General features: G+C 40.9%; 1 protein-coding gene across 3 annotated transcripts; it reads left to right on the top strand.

Annotated features, from left to right (window-relative positions):
* The first annotated feature begins 217 nt into the window (after nucleotides 1–217).
* Nucleotides 218–18542, top strand: LOC149836078 (protein MODIFIER OF SNC1 1-like). 3 transcript variants are annotated; one of them, XM_090008963.1, is made up of 9 exons: nucleotides 218–500; nucleotides 1850–1930; nucleotides 7418–7543; nucleotides 12262–12637; nucleotides 12803–12899; nucleotides 13126–13194; nucleotides 13369–15032; nucleotides 15122–17794; nucleotides 18191–18542. In XM_090008963.1, exons 2-8 carry the CDS (start codon nucleotides 1899–1901, stop codon nucleotides 17759–17761), a joined length of 5004 nt encoding a protein of 1667 aa, XP_089865089.1. In that variant the 5' UTR covers nucleotides 218–500; nucleotides 1850–1898; the 3' UTR covers nucleotides 17762–17794; nucleotides 18191–18542. The 3 variants fall into 3 exon arrangements, with proteins under 3 accessions (XP_089865089.1, XP_089865092.1, XP_089865091.1); XM_090008965.1 differs by having other exon boundaries at nucleotides 432–561; XM_090008966.1 differs by lacking the exon at nucleotides 13126–13194 and having other exon boundaries at nucleotides 219–500.
* Nucleotides 18543–19185: the final 643 nt, after the last annotated feature.

Below are 19185 nucleotides of genomic sequence, written 5' to 3'. Positions count from 1 at the left end.
GTAATTTTACAGGCGGCAGTCTCACATACGGGAACTTATTTTTCATATTCAACAGTTTTGAAGACAACATTTTCCCCTCATGAGCGTGCCGCTCAAGCAATTCCAAAACACAAGTAGTTCGGTCTAAAGAACGAGGGCGTTGTCGTAAATGATCACCGTACTTTCCTGACCGCGAGGGGGACTGCATTTTTTTTTCGTTTCATTTTTTCGAACAAAAAATTTCTCAGAGAGAGAACGAGAGAGAGATTCCCCCAAATTTGTGTTTTCTCTCTCAGACGTTAAATCGCGAAATCCCTCTCTCCGATTCCCTTCGCCGCCTTCGCGACCGCAGAAAATCACGATCTTCACAGTTTCTGCAGAGTCTTTCCCCCCTCGAGAAGATTTGTAATCGGATTCTTCCAAACGCGAACACACATAGAGAGAGTTTTCCTTCTTCTTCTTATTCTTGCCCTTATTTCGTTTATCGGGGTGTCGGATCTTGGGCCTTGGAAGGCATCCAGGCGAGTGGTTGCTCCGATTTTGTTGGTTTCTGGTATAGGGTTTCTTTTGATCGATTATCGGGTATTCCTTTGTTCTTGGAAACGATCTTTTAGGGGTTTTGACGATTGGTTTCGTTTGTGTGTTCGATTCGAGTTTTTGAGCTGTTTGGGCTGTGAGGATTGGGTCTTGCGTTGAATGAAAATCGATACTTTTGTTATTTTTTCTTTCGCGTTTTAGACGTTTGCGGTTTGAGATGCGCTTGTGGAGTTTGGTTGGATGAAAAATATGGAAATTTTGCCTTTTTTTTTCTTTCTGTTTGCTGGTTGGGTTTTGCTTTTATCGTTCATTGATAGATGAAATAGGATATGCTGATGAGCATTTTTTGTTTGTTATATTTTGTGATTTGAAATTTTTGTTGATGGAGAAATGTTCAGTTGGGCTAATTCCTGTTTTTAATCTTGGCACTGGTAGTAGGGAGTTTTGTTCTTTCTCTTCTTTCATCTTCTTCCTTTCTTTAGGAATCATGACGCCGGGGCTTTCCTACCCTACATCTTGCTCTTCTGTAAATGCTAGAACAAAAGGGTATTGCCCCGGTCGATGTCGTCATCATCGTCCCCGCTTCCTCTCCCGCCTGCAGCCCCACTCTCTCTGAGCAGATACAACCATGGGTGTTGCTGAAACTCAAAATGGGTTCTCATAGAAACACCCTTTGTTGTCTAAAGATGTAACAACGTTTCAGGCTGTTGCACGCTTTTTCTTATGCCCCAATTTTCTACTCAGCTAGTTCCCTTTCCTGGACTCTTTTGTAACCTCATTGATCATTCTGTTGTATCACGTTATTGCTGGTTTGGATTACATCTTTATTAGCTCCCAATTAAATTTTGCCCCCCAAAATCCAACATTATGGATATATTTTTTTTGGCCGTTTGAATTTTCCATCTATTATTTTTTATCGTCGTTTTGACATTCAGTTTTACGATGTATGTGAATGATCAATGATCTAAGTGTTATTCTGTTATATGATGACTTAGACAATAGTAATAAGGGCAGAATTGCACATGATATGATTTGATGCTGGCAAGGCTATAAACCAGCATGATTTGCATTACTTGATATCAGCAATTTTGGACTTCACAATTTTGGAAATGGCTCTCTTATTCATTATTCATGGAAATGACTGTCGCTTTTTCTACAAAATTGAATCTCATAATGGTTGCATTTTCTCAATGTTCATTTTCTTTTGATTGTATTACTTGCAAGCATCCTTGATTGTTTTCCACATGGAACTCAACATGTTTCTTCATGATTGCTTAACTAATTGCTGTCTACCTTTTAATTATGAATGCAAATGCCCTTTTTCCAACTTTAGGTGCTAAACTACGAATATTGGATGATCTTGCAACTTGTGCAACCGAAAAATGGCTTCAAGCACGATGACGGGAGAACGAAGGTAATTTGCCTTCTTCCTCTGTTTATCTCTTTCTTCCTGAGCATCCTTGACGGCTTCTATCTTCATGCTTTATAAATCTTAATTTTTTGCTACAGTATCAATGGCTCTTACAAGTGAGTCCTAGTTAATCTAATACTTTTCTTTGAATTTGTGATGATAATGAATGCATTGAACGTTTTGGACTAGATAAATACTAAGTTATTTCTATTGTTTTCTATTGATACCATGTCACTTTCTTTGATGAACCTGTTGGCATGAATTGGTAGTAGGATAGCACTTCTTCATTTTTGTGCTTAAAAAGCTCTCAGAGTTTAACTATGTCACACGGATGTTCCATTTTTGGCTCCTGTTCTGTAAAAATTCATAAAAGTTTCCATATCCTCATGTCTGCAACCATATTCATGTGACAGAGGAGTTTAATTAAACTCTATGTGACGTTTGTTGACTGCATAAAATCCTAAGGCATCATAAAAACTTCAAATACTGGGACGGTACTTCATTCCATGGGATTGGTGAGTTTCTAATATAATCACCTATACACATTGTTAATGGGCTGGCTGGATATTGTGATTTTTTTATCCTAATCAGTTATATGATAAACTTTATAAAGATTTTATTGCCCAGCAACTATTATAATTCTTATTGGCCAGTTTCACTTGTTTATTAACACTTCTAGTCTATATCCACTGTGGTCTTCTTTAAATTCACATGGCCTCTCTTTCATATTTTCTGAACATACTTTGCCTGATGGTCTTTAATTTGCTAGTTTTGATGTACTCTTTTGCAGTTTATGATCTTCCAAGAAATTTGCATGTATATCTGCTGATTTACTTGTATTCTTGCTTTTATTTCTGTAGTTGAAGTGTATGTCCAAAGTCTGTCACCATCTCTGGTCTGGTGTTGGTCTGAATAAACTCTACTTCAATATTCTTCTAGTTTGCTGCATCTTCAACTCCATACAAGTTATGTGGTCATGGAGTGACTGTTCACCTATATGTTTTCTGATGCAATTAATTCTATTTGCTTTGCGTAAGAAGACTGCTTGTAGACAAAGAATTTCTCTTTTTGCTAAAGGCACCATCAAAACTAAATAACTTCATTTAGTTAGGTTGTAGACGTTATTTATTGGACTCTGTAACTCCAGGGATGGGAAGAATCATTTTAAGGACCCTCCCAACATGTGAAAATAAAGATCTATGGAAAATTTGTAAAAATGCACACATGATGCTCCTTTACAAAGTTTACTGCTAATCTGATTCCACCTTCTTTCTAACCTTGCATGTTTGTATATGACCACTTGGCACCAACCAAATGAGCTTGTCCTCATTACATTTGGGCTAGCTCTGGTCACTGTCAACCAGAAAGTACATCTAAGCAAAGCGAAAGCTGAACTCTACTACCAACTCACTATGGTCAATCTAGTGTCTTGTTACTAGCTTTTTTATTCTAGTACTGACAAAAGGATAGGACAATTATCCACCTCAGTTTCTATTAATGCTTCTATTAGATTAAAGACATCAGAAAACTTTGTGATTGATGGCCATCAAATGCACATGATTGCCTTCTGTGATTAGTTGACGAAATCAACAAACCTTATTAGCTATGCGATTGATGAATCCCACTATTGCTTATGAAAACTGGTTTGTGCGTTTGTTAGTGGCAAGTGTCCAACCAAAATCACAAATTTGCAACAGCTTTTCAAACTACATCATATATAACATGACATTAAGCTCCACTGGTTGCCTGACAGTTGCCACTTAATACTTTCCTGCATCTACAAAACTGATTTAACAGTCTCCTTCATCTTGGTTTCACCTTGCCTACATTCTATTTTGTTTCTTGGCTTTTACAGTAGCAGTTCCATTTCACTATTACATTATTATCCTTGCTTGTCCTGAAGTGTCAGATAGCTTCAAAGATCACCTGTTTTGTATTTTTTTCTATGGACTCAGACAGTCTGGGCCATTGACAGAGCCTGGGTCGGTTCTGACTGGGTTCAAGTCAGTAAAACTATCATAAACACTGATACGAGTTTGGTCTACCTCATAATCTCACATGATGGTCAGCTATTGTGAGTTAGAGGTTTCTTTTTTCAAGAGGGAAATTTTCAGAAAACAGATTAAAGTTTTGGCTATAATAAAAACATGCCTCAGTTTTTTGATATTGTGAAAAAATACAGCTCAAATTATGTGCCGTCTATAAAAAATACATTTCCATCAATTTAACTTGGGTTATCATTAACCAAGTTGAATTAATAGGATAAAGTTACAGATTTACATTCATAAAAATCTGTTACATGGGTGCGGGTGCGGGGATGCGTCACTTTAAAAAACCTTGGGTGCAGGGGTGCGGCGGGGCAAAAATGTAAAAAATTATATATATATATATACATATATATATATTATATATTATATGTATATATAATTTTGAAGTTTTAACAGTTAACATTGTCATAATATCATCATGCATGCAAAATTCACCCTCAGAATCGGTTAGTATTGTCAGACAATGAAAAGAAATAGTGATTCATCAAAATTCCTTATCAACATTAAATTCAGTTTTTGTTTTCTTTATTATTTTTCATTAGCAATGAAAGGCCCGATCAAGCATACATTTTTTTTCCTCACCCATCACCCCAAAACCATTGGACTAAACACTAAACTTATTAGAAAGTGGTAGAAAAGAGTGAAAATGCACACTTGCTTCCAACATTCTGTTCACGTTGATCATTGTTGCCCAGCAGTAGAAACAATCATTGAAGTGAGTTTGAGATTTGTTATTGACAGGAAATTTAAATAATCAAGAAACTCAACCTGAATCACTCTTAAACTAACACAAATACAGAACCAACAAGCAACCATTGCTTGCTTGCTTTGCTAGGACTCCTTAATTGCTGGGTGACAGCATCAGCAATGAAAATGGCACCACGGGCACCAACACTAAACAACACACAACCCAACAAAAAATTACACCAAAGAGGCATTATTATCAAATGCCTTGAAACCAATCAGACTAAACCTTCAGCCACGTCAAAAGTGAAAAAGCAAAAAGTGGTCACTACCTCATTGTTTGCATAATTTTCTCACGAATATTCATGCTCAACAGTGCCACAACAATAGTAAAAGAAGAATAAATAATTCTTTTCAGCATATAATCCAATGTTTTAAAGGAAATAACCAAAGATTTCCTCCCAAATTGGAAGCGTTTTCCTTTGAATTTGAACCCAAAGAAATTCTGAAAACCGAACACGCACAATTGATCGACCAAGAAACCAAAAAGATGCAAAAAGGAACCCTTCTTGATCGAGTTCCATTCTCAATGTCTAAAAATTTCACCAGCCCAACATGAGTCTGAAGCAATCCAATCCTAAACGCCATCATAACAAATGCAAAAACGACGGATAAGAATGCAGACAAAGCAAATACCTGTATTTTCAGCAACCGCTCGACTTCTGCCTCCTGCCGATGCAACTCCACGCTGATCTCATCATCGAAGAAACCAAACGCCATCGGCGGAGAATCCCCCGACGACGCCAATTTTCTATCGTTGAGTGCAAGCCCTACACTCTTTGTTGGCAGGGGAGGGGCCGAGCCCCCTCCCTGCGCCTTCTTTGTGCAGGGGAGGGGTCGAGCCCCCTCCTGTGCTCCCTGTTGGCAGGGGAGGGGCCAAGCCCCTCCCTGCGCTCCCTGTGTGTGGGGGAGGGGCCGAGCCCCCTTCCTGCGCCCTCTTTGTGCAGGGGAGGGGTCAAAGAGGAGAGCAGGACAGCAGAGGGAGTCAGAGAGGAGAGAGCGTACCTGAGGAGGAGAGGTCTGGCGTCGGGGTCCGGCAGAGGTCGATCGGCGGAGGCTTCAGGAGGCGAGGTCGGGAGTAGAGGATTAGGGCAAAACTCTCCTCCGCTGCATATTTCATGGGGATTTTTTTTAAGTCTAAAAAGTGGACACAAATGACCCTGGGACCTGGGTGCAGTCAACGCACCCAGGGTCCGGTTGACCGCACCGGGTGCCGCACACACACCCGTGTCGCATCGCATCGACGCGGGTGTGGCACCCGGTTTGCCGAGTCCCTGTGACATAGATAAAAATATAAAAAACACACTTTAAGTTTGGCGATATTCAGAAGCACACCTAAGTTTTGGTAATTGCAGCAGACATTTAATGACAACTTTGGTGGGAATAAGCCCTGGATTTTTTTCGATTAACCATTAAAAATTTTAGGTGTGTTTTTAACAATATTGAAAACTTAGGTGCATTTTTTATTATTGCCAAAATTTTAAGACGTTCACAGCTCAATGAAAGTTCATTCCATCATGTTCTTTGATATCTCTAATATACCATGAATTGCTGACTGCATTAGACAAGTTAGTACAATCTATAAAATTGTTGGAATGCCACACATTCATATGATGCCATCAAGTCACATGAGCATCGTGAGGCCCCCGGCTGGATTGTGCCATGCCTGGAGCAGAGTCAATGTGATATGGGACACATTCATAAGTGAACCTAAGTTCACCCATCAAGTGGTGGTCCCTTTTGTGTTTGTGAAAAAGATGGGTGTTTAAGCTATCTTACAGGGACATGATACAACATGGATACAAGTATATATGCGACATAATTCTTTGGTAGATATAAAAAAAACTATGGGATGTTTTGATTAATGCAATCATGCAATCAATTGAACATGGTTGTCTCTTGAAAAGTGGCAAATAGTGTTCAACTTTTAAACTTTTACCTTTATGGCATTGGTAAAAGTTGATAGTATCTGAAATTGGTTTTATGTTGCCAGAAAGGATTGATATAATCTTTGACTTCTCCTTTTGATGTCAGTGAAAAGCTCAAGGTTAAAGTTACCATCATAATTGGATGGGAAGGCTGGACATGTCAATCGTGTCCTTTGTGTGTTTTGTGATCTTGAATTTTCCTACTAGACTTAGACGATACATAGATAAACAAAATAAATGTTAATCGCCAACATCCCTCGCTTCTATTTCCCAGTGATGTTTTTGCTGCTATTGGTTATTTCGACATGTCTCCTACATTGGATCCTGCTTTCACTTTATTCTGGATGCATCAAGTTTGATGAATGCTGAAGAGATCCTTTGGACTCTGTGTGTGTGTGCACTCACAGTCATCCCTACTTCTTTCAGTCTAGGGGCTGAAATGTTGGGTCCAGTCATGCCAATATTTGGCCCTATGTTATGTCTGTATGATTGCGTGTGTCTTCCTACATGCATGAACAAACTCTCATGTTCACAACAAAAGGAGCAATTTGGACCAGTAAAACCTTTTGCATAACCTTCTTAGTGTACATCTGAAATTGTATCAAGATGGGCTTTATTCCGTTGCCGAGGTGAATAATTACTGAAACCATAAATTACCACCTTTGAGTCGATCCTCTTAAGCTATCTGATGTCCTTTGTTCTGATGTCTTTTTCTTCTTTTCCTTTTTTCTTTCTTAATTTATTGTGTTAATGTTGAATCATTGTTATAGGTGGGTTTCTGCAAGAAGAGGGGGCATGACTGTTCTAGGAAAGATCGCTGTTCCTAAGCCTGTCAACTTGCCTAGTCAAAGGTTGGAAAATCATGGCCTGGACCCAAATGTGGAAATTGTTCCCAAGTAAGTCTTTTTAATCACAATGATTTCTATTTCAGTTATTATGTACCTTTCTGGAAACTTGCTTCCATACCTCCTCATATGTAGATTTAGCTGGCTTCATTGCGTGAAATTGGTTGTTCTATCTCTTCACAAATTACTATAAGCATGCATGAACCTAATGGTCATGGTGATTGTCAAAAAAAGAGTAAAATACTATAGTCACAGCGGTATAGCTGATCAGATTTCTTTTCGGCCTTAGTATATGCAAATAGATGTTCTTGGGGGCTGGTCTTGTATACTCAAGTGTATATGCACTCTAGTGATTTCCAACAATGTTGAAGCGGAAGCAGATCAGGTCATGCTGAACATGAGCGTTTTTGCTCATGCCGACATCACGGCCGTCTGTTTGCATTTTGTATGAATGCCATGAGCTTTTTAAAATGCAAATCGGATGGCCACGATGTCAGCATGAGCAAAAACGCTCTTGTTCAGCATGACCTGATCCGCTTCCTGTTGAACCTGGAAACCAATGAAATTGGTATGAAGTGTCACTCCATTTCAAAGAGCACCACCCTCTCTACGAAGGCCTAGTCTTGATGTGTGACAGGCAATTTGAAGTCGTCCTCTACAACAAACCCCCCTTCGCCCCCCACCCCCCAAAAAAAACCTAAATTTTGATATAGCTATGTAATGCGGACACCTCTAAAGGGGCATCACACATTGAGCAGTGTGGATGTGGATGCGGGCGAATGGATCCCCACCCTACCCGGGTACATTTCTGTCCGAATCTGGACTTGGTCAACCCCGACCGAGTCCAATTTCATCCACATTGTTATGGATACATACATAGTACGTACAGATATATGTATATGTATGTACATATGTATGCATGTATGTTTGTTTGATACCCTTGTGGGTTCTAGACCCCCTACTGAACAATGCTAACTTTATTTTTTTTTCTAACTTTTTTGCACATTTGACTCTCTTGATGTGATCTACATGTTTGGTTTAGTAGAAATCAGGCATTGGATTTGTTGGACTTCCACCACTAATATTGGAGACTATGTCCATTGCTATCAATTCTGTGGCCTTAATAGCTAATCAGTTTGATGTTTAAAGCAGATGTAGGTTTCACCATTAAAACAACTAAGCTGTGAGTTTCTATCAAGGCTTGAAATTTTGGTGGTTTGCCTTCATGAATCATTGCAATTATCCTGGATGGCCCTTGGTCAGCTCAATTGGGTCACCTGATATGAATGTTCTACCTCTAATTTTTAATTCCTTATAGGATGTAGTTGTACCTGATAACTGGGATCGTGCAGCACTTCAATGGAGAAACAAATGGTTAGAAAATAAAAGGAATAGGAGAGGAGGCAGGAAGAAGAAGAGAGGAGAATTTCAGGGTTCTTGAATGGGCTCCCACATCTCTAGAGGGGCATGCCCTTATGATATTTATAAATATCACATGCAGCCCTAATCAGGGCTGGTCATAGATATCACAGGTAGTCCTAATCAAGATTTGTAGTAAAAGCACCTTCAGTTCAACAATATTACCCACACATGGAGGGATGATCATGCTTAAGTTTTATAAACATAATTATTACCTCTGGGTGATTGCCTAAGTGTTGTAGGGACTGGTGCAGCACCTAACCAGTGCTTGGGGGAGTGTGGGCACTAGGCAAGCACCATATGGACAATTTTATGTGTTTGGGTTTCCTTCTGTTGATTACGCATTGGGCTGGCACCTAGGGTGATTCCTAATGCTCATGACTACCTAGACTTCTACACAATTGACTTACATTTGTATAAATCTGAAGATAAGGATAGAGTTTCTTTCATTTCATGTTTATTGAAGAGCATTATCTAAATCTTTTGCATCACACTGTTTATTACTTTGTAACAACAACAACAACAACTACGCCTTCATCCCAAAACAATTGGGGTCAGCGATATGAACCAAAAAAGAAATTCATTTTGGGTCTTCCACATGAATCCTTTTCCTCCAATCATTTCTATCCAACGCCATGTCCTCGGTGAGGTTCAGAGCATTCATATCCTTTCCTATCATCTCCATCCAAGTCTTCCTAGGCCTACCCCGACCTCTTTTAACTAATATATTTTCCCATTTCTCCAACCTTCTAACTGGAGCATCATTAGGCCTTCGCCGAATATGTCCAAACCACCGTAAACGATTCTCTCGCATCTTATTTTCAATGGGTGCAACACCTACCTTCTTACGTATCTCTTCGTTTCGAATCTTATCTTTTATTGTATTTCCACACATCCATCTAAGCATCCGCATCTCAGCTACACTCATTTTTTGAATATGATGTCTCTTGGCAGCCCAACATTCCGTACCATATAGTAAAGCGGGTCTAATAGTCGTCCTATAAAACTTTCCCTTCAATCGCAATGGCATTCTACGATCGCACAGCACTCCAGTAGCACTTTTCCATTTCATCCACCCAGCCTTTATCCTATGATTTACATCTCCATCAATTTCTCCATAGTTTTGAATGATGGATCCCAAATATTTGAAATAATCATTCACCGGTATATCTTGCTCACCAAGCTTCACTACACTCCCATCACTACTTCGTTGCTTACTAAACCGACATTCCATATATTCAGTCTTACTCTTACTCAACTTAAAACCTCTAGCTTCCAATGTCTGTCTCCATAATTCTAACTTAGCATTAACCCCAGCTCTAGACTCATCAATCAAAACAATATCATCAGCAAACAACATACACCACGGTACATTTTCTTGAATTGATCTCGTAAGCTCATCCATCACTATCGCAAATAGGAAAGGGCTTAAAGCAGATCCTTGATGTAACCCAACCGTTATCGGAAAATCGGTTGTCACCCCTCCACAAGTGCGGACATTGGTTACTACTCCTTCATACATATCTTTAATTATACTAATGTACTTGAGAGAAACACCTTTCTTCATCATTGTCCACCAGAGAACGTCCCTAGGTACTCTATCGTATGCCTTCTCTAAATCAATAAAAACCATATGCAAATCTTTGTTCCTCTCTCTATATCTTTCAATAAGTTGTCTAAGAAGATGTATAGCTTCCATAGTTGATCTTCCAGGCATAAAACCAAATTGATTCTCCGATATCATGACAACCTTCCTCAACCTAGACTCAATCACCCTCTCCCAAAGTTTCATAGTATGACTCATGAGTTTTATACCACGATAGTTTGTGCAATCTTGTATATCACCCTTATTCTTATATAAAGGCACCAAAGTACTCTTCCTCCACTCATTAGGCATCTTATTTGTTTGCCAAATCAAGTTAAAAAGATTTGTCAACCATTCTAAACCTTTCTCTCCCAAGCATTTCCAAGCCTCGATAGGTATACCATCTGGGCCAACTGCCCTTCTTGATTTCATTTTCTTCAAAGCCTCTGCAATTTCTTTCTTTTGAATCTTGCGCATGAAGTCACGATTTATCTCATGAAAAGGAATGGAGAAGTCTCCAAGATCTTGAGCATGACTATCATTAAATAGCTTATCAAAATAATCTTTCCATCTCTCCTTAATCTCCTCATCTTTGACTAAAACCCTTTGCGTTTCATCTTTGATACATCTAACCATACCCAAATCCTTCGATTTCCTATCTCTCATCTTTGCAAGCCTATAAATATCCTTCTCGCCTTCTTTGGTATCCAACTTGTCATAAACCTCCTTATATACCTTAGCCCTCGCGTTTTTAGCTTCAAATAACCCTTTGCGTTTCATCTTTGAGTGGTCACTGTTTATTACTTTGTAATAATGTTATTATTTTGAAAATCTAGATTAGTTGGCCAGTGTAATGAAAGAGCAAAAAATACCTCTTATGGGGCTTACAAGAACACAAGAACACAATGACCACTCATGGGTCAATACAAAACTCATACACACCGGCCACTTATGGGCTTGAATCACAAGTAAAAATAATGGATATTAGTGAGAGATTGGGTGCTTGAGAAAACAATACCCATCTAAGGGTAAACACCCCTATATATACACAAAGGAGAGCCAATATGGGGCTTACAAGAACACAAGAACACAATGACCACTCATGGGTCAATACAAAACTCATACACACCGGCCACTTATGGGCTTGAATCACAAGTAAAAATAATGGATATTAGTGAGAGATTGGGTGCTTGAGAAAACAATACCCATCTAAGGGTAAACACCCCTATATATACACAAAGGAGAGCCAATATAGCTGTTGGGATCATCCCAACAGCTATAAATATAGCTGTTGGCATCTCCCAACATCTATATTTGGGCAATGACAATATTGCCCATTAAAAAAACAAGAATTTACAAAACAGAAAAAATTAAAGGAAGCAAAAAATATACAAATTGTAAGCAAAATTATGATGCAAAAGGTAATGGGTTGGAGCAGCTATTGGCTTTATAGGACTCCCTTGCCGAGGTTGGGAATTTACCCTTGTAAGCAACATTTAGATTTATTCATGTCTTACTAGTTCTTTTGTATTATGATGAAAAGAAAATTCAGAATATGAGTTGATCTAAATTTATCTTCTTGGCAGAAGATGACTTACATTCAACAAGTCTCTGCTGGATTGGGACTCCATAATTTTATTCTCTCAAGACTTCAAACTATGAAGGCTTGTCTTGAATGTTGTGTATGCACATCTGCATGTACAGACCAACCTGGAAAGAAGTTACTAACACAGCGGTTTATTTTCTTTGGGTGTGCTTTCTTCAGAGGTACCATCAGCTGGGGAGCGGCTAATCGTACATCTTCAGTCAATGCCTGGGGTTCCTCTGCATTATTGTCTCCTAATGCTGAGGGAAGTGCTTCTTCACTTAGCCATTTAACTGGCCGCCCTTCATCAGGAGGAAGCGGCACTCGTCCATCAACTGCTGGTAGTGAGAAATCACATGAACTAGCTTATAGTTCATGGAGTTCATCTTCTCGGCCTTCATCAGCGTCAGGAGGGTTGCCAGGAAACAATAGCATAGCAGCCGCTCGTCCACGAAGTGCTGATACCAGGCCTGGTAGCTCTCAGCTTTCACGATTTGCTGATACCTCAGCAGAGGGTTCTGTTGCATGGCGGGGACCAGGAACATCAGAAGGAGTGGTAGAATTTTCTATATTGCTTAATTTAGACATTCAATGATCTTGTTGCGTCAGTGAATGACATTATTCTGTCTCATTTTATAATCTATAGACTTGCATATTGGTGAGTTTAGGATTTCTTCTTTTATTCTTATGTTAGCATCTGTTCTCCTTGTTTTCTTTTTAGGGAACTGCACCCTCAAAAATAAGTGAATTTACATTGTCCTCTGGAGATTTTCCTACTCTTGGTTCGGATAAGATTTCTGACTCGCTTGGGCACCAAGGTGCATTCATTCACTTCTATGCATTTTGGGAATTACTATTTTGGGAATTACTACTATTTGTTGGCTTTGAATAAATGCAGCATGATCTTAATGTTGTTTTTGTTGCATACTTGACTGCATTGTATTTCACAAACTACATCTTGTCTTGCTTTTTTTAAATGCACATGGCATGTAAACAAACGGAGTCATATTTTTCACAATGTTTTTATTTTTTATCTTTACGAAGGGCATAGCTCTCATGGGCGTCCGTCTTCTGCATCTGGTAGACCACCATCACAAAAAGGTTCTCCAAGTGGTGTGTATGACTGTTCTTGCTATTTCTCCTCATCTGTATTAAAAATGTAGGATGATCATCTTTTACCCCAAAAGAAGGGGAAATTTTGAATGTTAATGCGTGAAATATATGTTATTTCAGTAGTTTCTTTGAAGGACAATATCTGAAGGCTTTACTGTCTTGTTGTGTTCTCAGAAGAGCCCAAGGATGCAAAATCAGATAAGGGAACTGTGAATACGTGGAAAAGAGATAATTCCCCTTATCGAGGAGGAGAGTCCACTCCTCTGGAGAAGTGGCAAGGGGAGCCCCAGCATACACTACTACCACATGCTAATGTGAACATGCCAACACAACATTTTGATCCTTGGTATGCTGCCCCAATCCCTAACCAGCCTGAGGGATGTTGGTATAGAGGTGGCCCTCATGTTGGTCCTTATGGACCAATGGGAGGCCCAGGTGGTTATCCTCTTGATCCATCAGCATACTATCATTCTCAGATGGCAATAAGGTCTGTTCCTTACCCACCAACAATGGCAAGGGCAGGAGTTGGTGCAACTGGGTACTCAAAAAATGGAGAAGCTCATCGTCCTCTCATGCAAGATTCCTACATGATCCCTGGTCACCCTCTCATCCCTGTTCGGCCAGGCATATATCCTGGTCAAGTGCCTTATGATGAGTACTATGGACCTCCCACAGGGTTTTGCAAGTCTGATGAGACAGATGTCCCTGTAGTGGGGATGGGTGTTGCTCCTATTACACATGACACCAGATTTCACAGGCAAAGTTTACATCCAGACCCAAGCAACTCTGTCGCAAGGCCCATGGTGCCCTATGGCCCTAATGCAACAACTTCTCGGGATCATATGGGGCGTTCACAGGATACCCAAGGTCCTTACAAGGTTCTTTTGAAGCAACGTGATGAAGTGCCAGAGAAGGATCCAGAAGACAAGAGAAGCCATCAGGTAAAGGCGAGCAGCAAACATTCTGGAAGACCTACTTCACAAGCATCATCTGTGGGTGAAAATGATTGGGATACAGCTGCCAGCATTAATGAACCAATGGACTTCTCAAAGCCAGCATTTAGTGAGGATTCTTTTGGAACTTCCAAGGATCATGCTGCTGTTACTCATTCACATGAGAACACAAGACATACACTTAATGACAAGTTAGTGGAGAAAATTGAAGTTGAAAGTAAGACAGCCGCACATACTCAGCGATTCCTGGTTACCAAAACAAGTAACACATCAGTAGGGAAAGCAGAGACCGGAAATGCAAAATCTTTAACATATGATGGGCGTTCTGAAGCTCAATCCAAAGAGGTGAATGCAGAAAAGTTGAAGATTGTGACTGCCAAGCGGGATTATCCAACAAGAGATGTTTCCATTGATATAACCTCCAGTGGAGGACTGACTATCCCATGCGACAGCTTGGAAGCTTCGTCTAGGGTTAAGAGCTCTGACTTGGCTGGAGGTCTACCAGCTGAAAAGAGACAGTTCAACGTGGAATCTTCAGTTAGCAAGCTAGATTCTTCAGAAGTTGCTGAAAAGGCTCATTTCCAAGGTTATAAAAGAGGCCATGGCACAAATGTTAGAGGTGATCATCGTGCTAAAGGAACGTTCAATATGCAGGAGGGGGAGGGCTGGAGACAAAAGGTTTCTGGGCCAAAGACATCTACTACAATTATAGTGCCGAATGCAGAGACTTCTGAGGTAAATGTTCAAGAATGTGGAGTTTCTCAAGGTTATCATGAGAAGCTGTCTGATATTCCCACCAAGACAGGAGAGCCCATACCAGATATTAAGACAGGAGGAGAACCCTACATGACATCCTCTAATGATTCAAGCGATTACAAAGCACAGGTGTACCATTTTTTCATGACTTGTTGCTGTGATCTTCATCTGTGACATGTAGATATTGATAATTTTCTCATTTCTATTCACCTTTTCAGCGTGCTAGGATGAAAGAGATTGCTGCGCAACGTGCTAAACAGCGTCAGGAAGAGGAAGAGGAACGGGTAAGAGAGCAAAAATCTAAGGCCCTTGCAAAGTTGGAGGAGTTGAACAGACGTACAGCATCAGAGTATTCAACTCAAAAGGAAAATGAGACTTCAAAAGAGAGCAACATTCTGCAATATAAACTAGTGGAGCTGGCCAGCACTCAGGAACCTGTCAAAACTGATCCAGGAACATCTGAGAAAGTTCAAGTTTGTCAAAAAGGCAGCTTTGAAAAATCTCCAGTTATATGTGAGGTCTTGAACACAAAGCCACAGGGCCAGATAAGTGATAGGCTAGATTCCGCTGTCCCTGTGCCTAAAGATGTGAGATCTGACACCTCAAATGCTGTTCCTCAAGGGCCACAATCAACATCACTGGAAGTTGGTGTTGCTGAATCTTCGTTCCGTGGAAGTGTTTGGCAGTCTCATGAAAATGGTGCCTTCAGGCAGAGGCCAGTGGGTACCAAAAGAAGGCAGAACTTCTCACATGACAAAGGTGCTGGAAGCCAACCTGCCCTTAGTGGATCCACCAATGATGATCAGGGAACTGTGGTGCAAGACGGAACTGCTTCTAATACTCTGCCCAGCATCTCAGATGGAAGTGCTTCTAATAATCTGCCCAGCATCATTAGCACCAATAGTATGGATGCCACTACAATTTCACATAAGAAGAAGGGCAATAAGAGCTTTAAGAACAAGCACAAGATAGATGAGTCTTCAGTGGCGATGGGGTTGACTATATCAACAGTGGTGGATGGCTCTGCACATAAGTTTACTTCTGAAGTTAGTAAGCCTGAGGTGTCCCAGTCACTGCAGGAAGTTAGACCCATGCAGTCACAGATGGCAACAAATATTTCTGATGGTATAGAGGCTAAGGATATGTTGAACGCTGTGAAATCTGATAATCAAGGATTTTCATGTGCATCTGATGAAGCCCGTGCCAGAATTAATAACTGGAGGAGTCAGCCCTCCAGACGTCCATCAAGAAACACACAGATGGTAAGACAAGGGGAGAAGACACATGGAAATGAAACTGTTTGGGCACCTGTACGCACAACCAACCAAAAGATGCCCTCTGAAGAAGCAAACCAGCAGACTATTAAAAGTGGTGAAGGGGAATCTTCAGCCAAAAATGTGCATATTGGCATGCAGAGCCCTTTCAAAAGTAAGAGGGCTGAAATGGAGCGTTATGTTCCAAAGCCTGTTGCTAAGGAGCTGTCTCAACAGGGGACCTTCCAGCAGCTGTTTGGTTCCTCTACTCCCCAGACTATCTCAAGTCAGCCAACCACAAAAGCAGAGGGCACACAGGATGGTCAAAACACCGGGCAACATGACCTTGTTGCTGCTAAAACTGGATCTGGGGTTGAAATGAAGAGTAGTGAGGGTAAGCATAGGCATGGGAAGACACATGTGTCATGGCGTCAGCGAGGTTCAGGTGAATACTGCTCATCACCTTCCTCACACGAACTTTCATTCACATCAGAGCAGAATAAGAGCAGCCTAAAGGCTTCAGATGTACATCTATCTAAACCGCATTCCTCCTCTTCCACTGGACAGGTGAAACATTCTGAGAACCCCGGTGATAGTTCATCATCGAGTAATCTGGGTTCAGGGTCTTGTTCTGGCCAGGACCTTAGGATGCTTATTCTGCAGGATGAATTATCTTGGAACAGCTCCACAGATAAGGAGAAGAAGTTGCAACCAAGGGCACAGAGAGGTGGTGGCCATAATGACGCAGCTGAGGATAAGGGGTTTCAACATGTTTCAGCTGAGAAAACTGATAAACAGATTCCGGCTCTCAAGTCCATAGAAAGTGATGGAAGAGGTGGTTCAAGAGCTGATTTTCAAACTGGTCCTGAGCACAAGGCTTCCCAGTGGCAGCCCAAGTCTTATTCATATCAAAAGGGCAACAAGGGCAGTGGCAGAGGCGTGGGCAACCAAAAATTTGCTGCACAAGTTGCCTCTGTTCAGGAAAAGGAGTTTCCTCCTCAGGGAGAAGGATACTTCTTCTCTCAGCAAGTTGATACGGATTATAGGTCACAAGCAAAGCCTAATCAATCTCACACTGAGGCTGAAAATGCACGTATAGTAGATGCTCACCATCAAGAGAAAGAAAAAGAAAGGAAGGGGCCTATTTTGCGGGATAATGCTTTCTCTGCAGGCCGGGGTCAGCAACAAACTTCAAGACCTACCATGCCCGAGTCCTCAGTGGTTTCTGAAGCCAGAAGGGAGCAGCCTGTCCGTTCAGGCAATCGCAGACATGGGCAGCAGAATTCACGTTTCCAGAGTAGAACCATGGAAGAATCCCGTGATGACAACTGGAACCAGGGACAAGGTATCAGCAAGCAGCGTCAGGTGCCTTCAAGCAGTGAAAAACTGAAGCAATTTGAGGATCATCGTGGTGATTCTCATAAACACGGTGACTTATTCCAGCAGAACTCTGTTGAAATAGAAGATGGCCGGGATGATGTTTCACAGGCTTCTGTAGGTTCAAAGTACCGTGAGCAGGGACACAATCAGGGTAGGCGAGGGGGTCGTTTTTATGGGAGGGCTTCCAACCATGTCAAAGTAGCTGCTGTAGGTGATGGAGAGTGACGCTCACTTGTTTTCCCAACTAAAGTTAGCCATGTAAGTTTCAGTTCCTTTGGTTGGTATGGACGTGCTAATTCGAATATTTACAGGTAAAATTGGCCAAAATACATACACTATATGTGCGTATGAGAGAGAGAGTCAAATAAGCCCTTATCAGATAGTTTTGCATAAAAATGTCTTCGTAACTGGTAAGGTGTTCATCAACTGGAACCTGGGAAAAAGATATGTTTGAATTTGGTAATGATCATGCAATTTTTTACCTGGAAACCTACAATTGATAAGGGCAGAGGGCTGCTCTATTTACTAGTATCCCCAGGCTGACTTCTCCTGATTAATTGTTAACTGAAGGCAACTTGTTTATATCCACCATTTTACATATTTACTGTTTCTGTATGCCATTCTTTGGATCTTACATTATTTGTCATTTGTCAGGAAACTGATGCCTGCTCACTGACGGAACTCAGAGCGTGTGACGGAGACTTCGTAGGATGAGAGGTATCGGTGGTACTGGATTTTCAGAAATTTAGACAGTCTGTTTTTCAATGACTAATTTGGCAATGAACTTTGTTATTCTTCCTGAAAATCGCATATGTATTTGGTGCCCATATGTTTGTTTTGGCGCTGACAAGGGATCAATGAGAAATGCACCTCTGATCCTTTGCTTTTACTTCGCCTGACAGCTTGTTTGGTCCTAATTGAGAGGTATAGATCAATGATGCATCATCCTATGTATATTCTTAGTTGTAAGTAAACTGACATTGAAATTTTCAGCTTTGTTTTGCAACTCTTGGCTACTTTATCTTCATTCTCATTTTTTTCTCTCAACTCAAAAAAAGGAAAAAATCAGCTGTGTTTCTTCCATTATGATGGTTTCTTCTCATCTGGATGCATCCAGTGATACTGAGTATGAAACAGTAAGGTCCAATCTTGAATCCATGACCGGGCGACTTAAGGCTGCACCATATGATTCTCTTAATTTATGCACGTGTTGCTGCACAATGGTTTCTCTACACATCTAGATGGTCGGCACCAAAGCCTAGCCTTGTGGGTGCCATGGGGTTACTCAGCATGAAGGGGCATTCCGTCCTTGGGATTCCACCATAATTTAGCCTTACAGCGGTCTGAAGGAGGATCCCCCTGCCCAAAGGAGTTGTTGGCTGAGGGTTACTTGTTGGCGCTGCCAACCACAAACCCAAGCAATTCATGTTCCTTAAATCACTCCGATGAGCCCTGCTGATATGTTTGATCATAGCACATTTATCATATGCCAGGGCTGGTAAACGAGCCAAACCAAACAGGGGCTGTTCAGGCTCAGCTTGTTTACAGCTATATAGTGTTCGGTCTTGGCTCATATGGCTTGTGCAAGCTGAGCCGAGCTCAGCTCGTATGGGCTTCATTTAGTGAACAGGTGGATCACTTTTCTCTGC

The sequence above is a fragment of the Nuphar pumila genome, chromosome 6, assembly GCF_984573655.1.
Source record: "Nuphar pumila chromosome 6, dmNupPumi1.hap1.1, whole genome shotgun sequence".
NCBI classification, from domain to species: domain Eukaryota; kingdom Viridiplantae; phylum Streptophyta; class Magnoliopsida; order Nymphaeales; family Nymphaeaceae; genus Nuphar; species Nuphar pumila.
The sequence above is the reverse complement of the archived record's forward strand: the minus strand, read 5'-3'. Positions and strand labels throughout refer to the sequence as shown.

Coding starts and splice junctions, on each gene's coding strand:
- LOC149836078 (XM_090008963.1), top strand. CDS start 1,899: ATGGCTTCAAGCACGATGACGGGAGAACGAAG. Junction 1,931..7,417: donor ACGATGACGGGAGAACGAAG/GTAATTTGCCTT, acceptor TCATTGTTATAG/GTGGGTTTCTGCAAGAAGAG. Junction 7,544..12,261: donor AATGTGGAAATTGTTCCCAA/GTAAGTCTTTTT, acceptor TGCTTTCTTCAG/AGGTACCATCAGCTGGGGAG.